An 11,851-nucleotide genomic window follows, 5' to 3' on the forward strand; every position below is an offset into this window, starting at 1 on the left:
TTTTTTTTCTTTTTTATGTTTCTTCCTTGCGCGCGTCGGATGGTTGAGTTGGTGGTGGGTTTGTTTTGGTTTTGTTTGTTTCCTCGACCTCTGTTGCTGTTTCGTCTCTTTGGTTGTTCTCTTTTTTTTTTTTTCCTCTGCTCATCTTAGTTGTAGGGGCGCGGCGGGCACGAGGGCTCGTCGCGCGGCATGTCGCGGGCCTGAATCCAAGTTCAATTGAACTTGGAGGAAGGATCCGCATGGTACTCTCTTCCCCCAAGAAAGATATCATCACAGTTTTGAGAGTTTATTGATCCCGGATCGTGTCGATTCATCTCCGTATCCTTTTTGAGTTTTGAGTACCCGAGCTTCCTGAGTTTATTTCTTTAGAGCACTATCCGAGTTTTCCGACGACCGCGTCGGCTTCCCTCTGATGTTCTTTCCTGAGTTTTCCATCCAACCAAACCGCCGAGGGAATTCCATCCACCTCGTTCCTTCTCAAACAAATCCTCCCCCACCGCTATCACACTTTTCGACCCGCATCCGATACTTTTGCAGGACCACCGACGAGGGCAGCACTCAGCACCTTCCCCTCAACAGACTGCCTCAGGCTCAGACCTGACAGGAGTCCATACCGGGTATACACAAAAAATCAAGCAGCCAAAGCCTTCCCCATCGGAAAAAGGGTAAACACAGGTACATATAACCACAGACCATTGCCAATTACCAAGGCCTGGAAAGTCCCAGAGCTCCATGATTCATGAGGAGTGCAGTCCAGGATGAGGGACTTATTTTCTTGTGAATCTTCTAGATACAGTACAGGACCTATTTTCTTCAAGCAGCTAAATAAGCGCTGCCTACCCAGTGTAAGTGATCAAAGATCTCTTCAGTGGAGTTGTTGGTGACACAAGGGGAGCAGGGCCAAGAGCCTATGTTTCTAGGTCCAACAGTGGGAGGGATTAATTCCTTGCCATATCAGAGAGAGAAGTTGGTCTGGGTCTCTCAGTGTTATTTCATTTCATAATTCTTTAGGAACCAGGAAGATAGAAGAGAGAGAAAGGAAAAGCATAACTCACCTTGGGCTCTCTGCCAAGCTAGGTGGGTAGTGAAGAGCTGAGATATCAGGATGTAAGCAGAATAGATGAGAAAATTGCTATATTTTGTAGGCATCACAAATGTATCATTATGTGCATAGTAACAACTCTGAAAAAAATAAAATGCATGGAGTGTATCTAGTAAACATTTTTCATTGAAGATGCAGACCTACATGTCCTTTTTTTGTTCTTAGCCATTATTATCCCACTTTCTTTAATCCACAGAATTCGACTAGACTTCTGGATCTCAGTTTTGGGGTGTTTTATATACAAAGTTACAGCAAAAAATAGCTCACACAACAAATAAAGACAGGCAAAAGTTAAATCCCCAAAGGCCCAAAGGCCCTATGGATAACCCTCCAGCTGTGCCGCAGCAACGAGCAAAAGTGGGCCAGTTGTTAGAGTAGTCCAGGAAGGCCCTAATCAAGTGATTAGTGGGCTCCCAGGGAGGGGTTAGGACAAAACCTGAGCCCCTGGGGGGACAACCTCATGGGCAATACCTACTTTAAATAAGCAAACACTTGTCCACCGCCACCACCACTGGCTTCCCCCCTGACCATCAATTGTAACCCTTTCCATGCTAGGCCAGCTGACTTACCACGCAAAACCACTACAGTAACCACAAGCTCTCCAAAGCTTGCAATTCACCACAACAAACACCCTGGCTGTTGATCTCTTAGTGAGGCAGTTAGATATGCATATTACCTTTCAACTGTCAAAGACCATTGACTTTCCGCTCTCCTGACCCACTGCATGACTTGTACCAGCCACCCAATTGCACATGTTGCTGTCACAACGCCCTGATTGCTAATTTACACAGTGGACGCACTTTTAAGCTTTTTTGCCGGATGACCTTTGGAGTGAGGGTTTCTTCAAAAAATCCCCAAGGTCGCGCCCCTTGGTTAATTTTTGAGAATTGTTCAAACTTTTTCTGAGTTTTTTTGATAACCTTGAATGCCTTTCAAATGTTTGAATTTTAAGGTTTTTATCCGGAAGAGATTGGTTTAGAAAGCGGATACGGCTGGATCAAATCTTAAAACTTTGCAGCCAAATATCCTTTGAAAAACCTTTGAGGTCGCAACCCGCCCTCCAAAGAAATTTTGAATATCTTTAGGAGATTTCTGGAGAGTTGTCCTCAAGGTTGCCCACCAAAGGATATTCAAAAGTGTTTTGATAAATATTTGAAGCTGACCCTCAACCTGCACAGTCTGCAGCATGTTCCAGAACATTCCTTTTTTAATCCAACTTGATTGGAACCTTCAATTTCTTGCACTCTTCCATCCACTGTTTCCGGCCTCTTCAATCCGTCAAATCACCACTCCCTCCCCAATCAATCACGCCGCCTTGTATCAACATGTAAGTTTTATCTGTTATGGATCAGCCTGTAGTCTTGTTGATCAACCCTTATGTTTATTGGGGCTGAAAACAATTTGGGCTTCTCCGGATTAGCTGAAACATCACCGTCAACTGGCCCCAGTTTGAACACTTCTATATATCAAGGTAAGTAATCCTATATGGTCAAAGCCCCCTAATTTTCTGCTGTTTCACTGACACCATCTCAAACCTGGCTTGCACACAAAAACCTAAATAGATGTTGCAGCCTCATAATGGTGGGCAAGTTGGATGAGATCAACTCAAGAGCAAATATTACCCATTGGGGACCAATCAGACATCACCACCTTCCCGGCAATCATCAATGCGCAGCGCCGCGAGCAGGTTGATGTTGACTAGTCTGATGACCTCCCTGATCATCTCTCTCCCTTGCTCCCCCCTATCTCTCCACTTCTTTCACATATTAAACAACTAGAGTCCACGGCGGCTCCGCCGCTGCGATGTCAAGGGCCACATTAAAGCGCACACCCTCACAACAAGGACAAACAAGCACCCCAGCCAATCAGGCAAAACTAACAACAGTAATTTTCCTTGCCTCAAGCCAATCCCATGAAAACTCCTCATCATTTCAATAAGACTGTGACCTTTTGAAGTCACCACATGCTCCTGGTTTACCAACAACAAAAGCAAATGCTCAGGCATTGCGAGGGCTCCACATCAGACCAGACTACGCTGACTGATGTCGGGTCACACTCCAGGGCTAACCAGTTTTATATAACAGGTTTGTTCTCCAAATGCAAATGTGCAACAGATAATAATTACTTAAGTAGAATTTCACACTCACGAGTAAGACTTTCACCAGAAGCCAAGCGGAAATCATAACAGTACAACGCAGGCTTTTACGGATGGAAGGACCCACTTCACATACCAAATAAAAGTCCATAAGCTCACACCTCAGCTTATCCAACAAAATGACGCAGAAACACCAAACACTAAGCTTCATCAGACACATATTTGCCACAATTACCAAGGTCAATTAAGGCAATCTAAATCCTAAATATCAATAGAAGCTGACTCAACCCAGCCCGACGTCACCTAAATAGAACAAGTCCCAACTATAAGTTCAGCATGCAAGTGTTGCTAACCAAATTAACTTACATGTATTACAGGTTGACCTGTGACAAGATTGCTGCCGTTCAGACGGCCGGTAAACCACTCTCAACGGCTGACCACATCATCTCCCAAGTATATGTCAGGACACGCCGATAGCCTTATAATGAACTTTGTGGTCAACTCAGTCCAAGGGTCCTAACTCATTCACCATCATTAAGTCAAATAAAACAAAATTGAAGAAAAAGATCAATTACTCTCACCTCCATTACATGGGCCAATATTAACCATTAAGTATACTCTCCATCCAAACCTTACTCAAATTGCCAGATGTTGACAATTGTTCCCACTGCGTTTACAATCAGAGCTGACGGAGGCCTAGCAGGACTCAGCAATAACCTCAACGCCAATACTGCTGTGTAGAACCTCAACTCGACAACGGAGCTCGTATCCGACCTTACAATAGATCCCCGCATCGAATAGGTGTATCCAACGGTGAGGTTTCTTCCTTCAAAAATGTTTGACCGCAAGTTAACCCAAAATACACGTTGACCTTCCGTATCTTGCCCGTTACAAGCAAGCCAGCTTCCAAGTAGATTAGTCTTGGCTATACCGTGGTTATCATCTTCCTCCAAAGCCTCCAAACAAATGATCAAGAATAGGTTAACGGCGAATTAACCGCACTAACAGGTAAGCAACTCACGTCGCCTGTAATCACCACCTGCCCTCTGAAACATAACCTATCGCAAATGGGACCTTGAGCTGTCGTCAGCGCAACGCAAAGATTGTTTTGTGACATATTTGTTCTATTTGAGTGATTTTCCTGGGCGTCGAAGCGAAGTCAAAAGTTTATTGTCTTATGTCGGCTAAATGAAGTTTGGGAGCAGTTGAGCGTCAAAATAGCAGTGAATACCTCAGGCTTTATACATGAATTGACCAGCTAGTCGAAAGAAACGCCTAGGCAAAGTGTGATACATCGCCGTAGCAGCGGAACTTGCCAAGGCGGTGTAGGTTACGCCAGACTTGACCCTTAGAGTGGTCGTTGGCTACGCGTGTTTGGTTCAAACACAAGGATCTTCTCTTTGACAACCGTTGCACAAGTAAACCTTGAGTTGTAGCCTCAACCGCAAGTTAGGTAACCACTCTGCGACAGCGATCCCAATCTCAAAGCCATAGGCGCCCTCATCATCCTCGCCTTCATGCCACGGGTATCAGTTTGTTCAGTAAACACACAACCGACGGTTACACAAATATGAACTTTACTCAAACAAATCAAACAATGCGTGAATGTGATCCGTAGATTAGGGCTAACTCCTGTCATGCGAGTAAGACTAAGCTTCAATTTTTTCCACCTTGTTAAGACATCTGCTTTATCCATAGATTTAGCTTAAATGTAACATGAAATTATGCATGATTCGTGTATTATCAGCTCAACACAAGCAAGCTTCAAGTATACCTAAACAAAAATGATACTCATTATGAGACAACAACCGAGATTAGGGATTGATTTATTCCAATGAGCCATCTTGTTGAGCCATCATGTCATGCAAGCGTTCAGCGTCACTATTGACTATGGGATATCTTCAAATGTATTGCAGAGTTAGTTAATATTTGCACACAAATCAGTAGGAAAATGAACAAATACCTTGAAGGAAGGTGTTTAAAAATTGACTTATGTACCACATTTGTCAGCCTGTAGGTAACTAACCGTGTCTGAGAGGGTTGTTACTAGCAAGATGATAGTGTAATATGCCAAGGATGGGCCAATGGGTTCGTGGTAAGACCTGTAAAAGTTTTCACTCTATCAGTAATCTTGACTGAGAGGCTTGCTCAATTAAGGCGCATCCAGATCAACACAGGGTGTTAATAGGCATCCAAGGAATAACTCAACTTGGGTTCGTGGTTTTACCTACAGAAAGGTAAGGGTAATCAAGAGTTGAGAGTATTCCTGAATTGAATGATGGGTGAGAATGAAAGCACTGTTTAACTATAGTATGGGTTAAACTTTGCTGTAAATATATTCTGAGGGATAAACAGTCCTGGGGGGCGTGTTTATATAGAGGGGAAAAGAGCAGGAGGGAATATGATGCGCTTGGAGGCGCTTCAGGACCAGGGGGGGACTGGAAGCGCTCAAGGGAAGCAGATCCTCATGAGGATCAACATTGGAAATGATCAGGGCAGTGTAATGATCAGTACTGATCCTGGATCAGTAGCTGTGCACACTAGCTGATCATAACCAATCATTGATTCCATTCAGTGCTCTTTGAATTGGATTACATCATGTATTGTTTATGTATTTATATCATAACCAATATTTTATGTAAATAGGAACTGAGGCGTAACAGGGGATAAATGAGTGATACTTGTCTTGGGGTATTTCACGTGTACAGTAATATTACAATGTATTGTAACCTTACTGTTTGCGCGTAAGTTAGCTCTTATAACAACAGTACATTATGGTAACTGTATTTAACTATGGTTATCTGTAATGTGATGTATAACAAGAGTACATTCTTAAGCCTGTATCTAATGATATACATATGTAATAAAGGTGTAAAAGGAATGTACTATGAATAATGTGAACAATTGCAGGTACTTGGTACGTGTAAGGTACTGTGACATGTACTCTGTGGCTGACACTTCCTCCCTCCAAAAAAGGCTGATCAAAGAATTAAAGATTTCTTTTATCAGCTCTGTATTGTCTAAGGACTTTTTCAGAGTCTGCAATTTGGTCAGTAGTGAGCCATTCATCTTCTTTAGAACCACTGTATCTAACTAGATATTTTTTAATGTTCACATTGTTTTTTCTGATTTTTCTGTGTTGCAGAACCTTCTTGATTTTCACAACTTCTTTCTCTAGTCTTGGAATTACAACTTTAATATTGTCTTTCCTCAAAGGGAAATTTTCATTGTTACTAGGTACGTAAGGTTTGATTAAGCTAACAGGAAAAGTAGGATGTTTTCTTTCTAATTCACCTGTCAGTATAAATTCAACAGCATTCATTCCGTGTAAGGCTTTGATAACAAATTGTCCTACAAATGAGTCTCTCAATTTTCTAGGGCCAGTAAGGTTGGTAAAGTTAAATGTAGAAATAAGAACTTCTTCTCCAACTTTGAACTGGTGAGGTTTATGAGTCTTGTCCCATCTAGTCTTATTGTATTCAAAAGATTTTTTAATACATTCTGCGGCGTAATTAGCTGTCTTAGTCATCATTTGATGGAAGTCTGCTGCATTAGGATGTATTGTTACAAATTTAGATAAAACTAAGTCTCTGGGGAACCATGGAATCCATCCTCTTTCCAATTCAAAAGGCGTAATATTTGTAGAGCTATGTTTGCCGGAATTGTAGGCAAACTCAAGGGCTGGTAAGAGTGAGCACCAATCATGAGTATAATTATCTTTGTCCTTAAATTCCAATCCATAGGCACAATATCTTCTGATCATATCTTCAAGAGTTTGAATCATCCTTTCAGCCAATCCATCAGTCTGTGGGTGGTAAGCTGTGGAGAAATTTAATTGTGTACCACATCGATCATAAAGTCCTCTCCAGAATTCTGACGTAAATTTAGGATCTCTGTCTGTAATGATGTATCTTGGGCATCCTACATCAGCAATTATCTTTTGCCAAAACAACATAGCTATATCAAAGGCTGTATTCTCTTTATGACATGGAAGGAATTTGGTTCTTTTGGAAAATCTGTCTACTACCACTAGTCCTGAATTATAGTTATCTTGTCCTGCAGGAGGTAATCCTGTAACAAAATCCATATTAATGACAGACCATCTTTCAGTAGGTTCTTCAATTTCCTGTAATAGTCCATATCTCTTTCCTGTAGCTTTGTTGGCTTTTTGGCACTTTTCACAAGATTCACAGTAGTCCTTGGTTTCATTCTTAAAGTTTGGCCACCATGCAATGTGCTTTACTCTCTCTGTAGTGCGCTCTACAGAGAAATGCCCAGCAGTGATATTATCATGGCATTCTCTAAGAAAAAAATTGATATGTTCTCTTTGCACCAGTACTACCACACTAGTATGTTTGGTTCTATGGTAAAGTGATTCATCAAGAATGGAAAATCTGTCTTCTTTAAATGCTGTAGCCCAGGGTTCTTCTAGTGAGTTAATTAAATCCATATTCTTATACTTACTCTGTAGTATTTCCTTAATGGTAGAAGTATTCTTATTGGTATCATAAGATTTTCTGATTTCATCCCAGAATTCTTCTTCCATTTCACATACATGTAATCCAAGAATATCATAATTTTCTGAAGGAGCATCATATGCAGGATTATCTTCATCATTCGATCCGTACTTGCGAAATGGGTTTTGTGGGACATACCTGTTGTTGGCTTGAAGAACAAAGGGATTACTTCAAGTCCAGATGTCCGTGGCATTGCAACCATAGACTGGGCTATGCGGATTGAGGCAAATGATGGCAAGAAGGTCAACCCGTCATGCGACTGCCAAGGCAAGTGGTGGTAGCGACGGCTCCTTGGTAAAGTAGGCCACACACGTTAGTGTTTGGCTTGGCGAAGGCAACCTTGATGAAAGGAAGGGCCTGGGACAACTGGCACTGGATAGATGCTTTTGGCGGCGGCTGGTTTGGTCGACTTTGTTACTTGCGGAATCCGTTCAGTCCAGGGTTTTCCGCGAGTGTGGTTTGCCGGGGGAAAGCGAGGTAGTGGTTTCCACCGTTGTCAGGGGTGCAGCTTGTCTGGTCAAATCTGATTGGAGCACTATGTAGGAGTTGAAATATGCCGTTGTAGTGTTTTGTTGGCGGTAATTTGCGGGGGAGTCAGCGCCGAGTTGCCACGGGCAAAATTTAGATACCTTGCGGGTTGGAGTTCGACGGCAAAGGGTGATTTCCTTAAAAGGCGAGGTGATTTGTTGATTATCCCCCAGTGCGGTTGGAGATGCTGTAATTCCAGATATCCGTTGCGCTTGACTTCTCCGCTGTAGCAGTTGCACAGTTTGAGTTGCAAAGAGTGGGCCCCCCACTGGCAAGTAGCTTTTGCTGCGGGCCGGGGGCCTTCACGTCCAGTCCTTTTGACCCGTGCAATTGACGCGGGCTGGGGGCTGAGCCTGTGCACAGCACTGCTGATGTTGGAAGGCTGTTTGAGATTTGCATGTGGTGTCTTGTCTGTCAAAAATTGGCGGAGTTTTTGGTTTTTTTTTGTAAATTTTATAGTAAATTGCCACAACCCTTTAAATTTTTTTTGTAAATTTTGTACAATTGTAGGGGGAACCCTTGAATTTTTTTTTTTTTTGGTCCATGATTTCTGTGGCTTTAATAGACTTGGATATATACTGAGTGGCACTTTCAGCCATTCTCTCTCTTTTCTATCTACCATTCTCTCCCCACAAACACACTCTCTAAATAAAACATCAGATAAATGTATTAGCAGGCTACACTGTGTAAAATGTTATTTTATTGCTGGTTTGTTTGAATCCAATGAATTAACAGTTTAACATTAAGCAGACCACCGTGCCCACCAACAAAAAAATGGCAGCATTTCTCCCTTCCCCCACCCAAAAAAAAAAAAATTGCAGGTCCCAATGCACCTGGATTGCTTGGCTCTTTAAGCAATTGGCGCCGAGCAAGAGCCAAGCGATTACCAGCAATAATTGGCTCACTGCCTCCTTTTGTACTTTTCCCCTATACTTCAATTCAAGCTGGACTCTGTTATTTAATTTCCTTTTCCCCTCCTGCCTTTGCCCACATCCCTCTCCCCTTTTTCTTCCATTGTCATCTTTCCACATGCAATCAATCACTCGAAAATGGTTACCTGAGGTTCTTTTCAGAACTCTTGAAATCACTGCAAGCCATTTCCCTAGCCCTTCTCCAGGATGACACCTTTTCTGGCGTGCCTCCGAGTCTTCCCGGTGTAAGACTCAAAAGTGGTAATGAAACCCTTTTGCTGAATGGTGAAGGGTATGATGGAGTTGCAAGCTCTGCCCTTCTGTTATCAGTCTACAAGACCCACCAAGCTCAGCTTGGCAAGTTTTATTAAGTGATAGGTCTGGTCTGTTCCAGATGAAATCTGTTTGATTGGCAACGTGTAAGTGTTTAATTACTTTGTTATAAGGGTTGAATTGTTGTTATAAGGGTTTTAGGATTTGAGTGTGGATGAGTGTTGGGTGACTTGTGAGTTCTGGGTGAGGAGCTGGGGAGCAGGCCACTGGGGGTGGAGAGAGCTCCTTTTATAGACAAAAGTGGAGCCCCAAAGGGGCTTGTGGGTTAGGGTTTCAGCTGCTAATCTAGATAACAGGGTGAGGGATTTTAGCTGGTGGGAGTAGATACAAATGATGTCATAACCCCTCAGAGGTGCATGAATGGGTTGGTGTACGGGGCTCATATGACCCCAGTGACTTGATGATTTTTGGGTGACCAGATTTTTGGAGTCCGGAGTTCTGGGGATGTTGGAGTTGCTGGAAAAACACCTTCAAGCGTGCATTAACCAGCCCCTACATGCCTTATACTAGTAGGGTATGTAGCCAGGGCGAAACGCACGAGCAGCTGGCCTGGCCGACTGCTGCTGCTGTTACTGTGTTCTCGGCTGCAGGGAAAAGACAGCCCAGCTAGTCTCGCACCCTCCAAACTCTACATATTTATTTACCAAATCGATTATGTTCTAAGCTTGTCGATGGCGGCCACCCCCCCAACCATGTCCAAGATAGACCGCCGCACATCCAGGAGATCGCTCGGCATCCAGGGAACAACCCCCACCATTCCTGGACTCACATAACCCGCACTCTCCCCCGACACCACTATCTCCCCACCTCGACCGACCAGCCCTACAACGATGATGTCCCGACTGCACACCCCGCCTTCGCTGTGGACGACCCTGGCGATCACGGCGGCGGCGACGACCCTGCTGGCGTTCCACGTGTACCTCGAGTCCTCGCTGCTTCTGCTCGGGCACGACCTGCGGGCCGGGCCAGCGGGAGGGCCGTCGGCGGACGAGCGGGCAGCCTGGCGGACGGAAGCGCCCGCGGGGCCGGCGCTGGAGTACGAGCACCTGGCCGCGCTGGCGCCGGCGAACAACTGGACGTGCGTGCTGCTGCACGGGCTGGGGGCGCGGCACGCGTCGGACGCCTACCGGCTGCGGACGGCCCTGCTGGCCGCCCGGCCGGCGCTGTTCGCGCCCATGGCCTTCGTCGTCCCCGCCGCGCCAATCCGCCCCGTCGCCGTCTTCCCCGGCGCCCCGCGCCCCGCCTGGTTCGACATCCGCGATTGGGCCGACCCCCGTCGCGACGAAGACGTCCCCAGCTTGCGCCTCAACACCCAGAGACTCCGCCACCTCCTCGCCCGCAACGGGGTCGACTTCAGCCGCACTATCGTCGCCGGATTCAGCCAGGGTCTGTCCCCCCCTCCATCCTCCGCACGGTATTCTGCAAACTCAATCAATCAAACCCTCCCCAACCGATGTTTGCAGGCGCAGTGATGGCGCTGCTGCTCGGCCTGACCCTGGACCCGCCGCCAGCGGGGATAATAATGCTAGTGCGTGCCTCCAAGTCTCCCTCTGGGCCACCGCGCGCTAATCCTCATCCTGGATTCCAAAAAAAACCAGTCCGGGTACCTGCCCATGCCGGGCGATCTGGGTGCGCTTTTCGGGCGGAAGGGCGGCGAACGACGGGGGACGATAGTGCACTGGCTGCACGGGGCCAAGGACGGCTATTTCCCGCTGCCCGCCGCCCGGAGGGGCTTCCAGCAGCTGCAGGACCTCGGCCTCTTCGCGCCCGAGAACCTCGCCTTCTCCAGCATGGCCGACCTCGACCATGCCTGGTCGGCCGCCGAGCTCGAGCTCCTCATCCGCGCCTCCCTCGACCGCTTCTTGCCCGCTCCTCCCACCCCGCCCCCGGCTTGAAATCGCCTCTCTCCTCCCCCCGTGCTCTTCTGGATCACCACTTGCTTTCGGATTTGGAAGCCGGGATGGCCGGCCGCGGCCCTCCAGCCCCACTCAAGCCGGTTTCCTTCTTGGGGCTTGTTATCCTAATCAACACTTTGGTTTCTTGGTTCTTGTTTCCATGATCTAATCACATAAGCTCGAAGATATGTATAAGCTTAATACCCAATCCTTCCAGCAAGAAATAGACAAGGCCGTATTTGGCACCAGCACACATAATATGGGCAATGCATTGATGCATGGTTCGATGGACAGGTATAGTACAGGCAGGGTGGACTCCCTTTCTCATTGACAATGACCACAGCCTGGATTTTCCAGGCCATCTCCAGCATCACCATGCCCAACATACGTTGCGTGTAACACATATCCAGTGCGGATATATTGCCGTGCTTTGATGTTGTTGACCACAGTGAAGACAGCCCACGACGTCC

At 45.8% G+C, this 11,851-nt stretch overlaps 2 protein-coding genes across 2 annotated transcripts; both read left to right on the top strand.

The window, feature by feature from the left end:
• Nucleotides 1–2,288: 2,288 nt before the first annotated feature.
• On the top strand, nucleotides 2,289–2,555 carry PtA15_4A753 (uncharacterized protein; the record flags this gene model as incomplete). Its single annotated transcript, XM_053168669.1, has 2 exons — nucleotides 2,289–2,429; nucleotides 2,523–2,555. The coding sequence occupies 2 exons, from the start codon at nucleotides 2,289–2,291 to the stop codon at nucleotides 2,553–2,555; spliced, it is 174 nt and encodes a 57-aa protein (XP_053019855.1).
• A 7,427-nt stretch (nucleotides 2,556–9,982) lies between these two features.
• PtA15_4A754 (uncharacterized protein) lies at nucleotides 9,983–11,381 on the top strand (the record flags this gene model as incomplete). Its single annotated transcript, XM_053168670.1, has 5 exons — nucleotides 9,983–10,060; nucleotides 10,151–10,465; nucleotides 10,803–10,872; nucleotides 10,950–11,014; nucleotides 11,085–11,381. The coding sequence occupies 5 exons, from the start codon at nucleotides 9,983–9,985 to the stop codon at nucleotides 11,379–11,381; spliced, it is 825 nt and encodes a 274-aa protein (XP_053019856.1).
• Between the last annotated feature and the right edge of the window lie 470 nt (nucleotides 11,382–11,851).

Source organism: Puccinia triticina, chromosome 4A, assembly GCF_026914185.1.
Source record: "Puccinia triticina chromosome 4A, complete sequence".
Taxonomy (NCBI): domain Eukaryota; kingdom Fungi; phylum Basidiomycota; class Pucciniomycetes; order Pucciniales; family Pucciniaceae; genus Puccinia; species Puccinia triticina.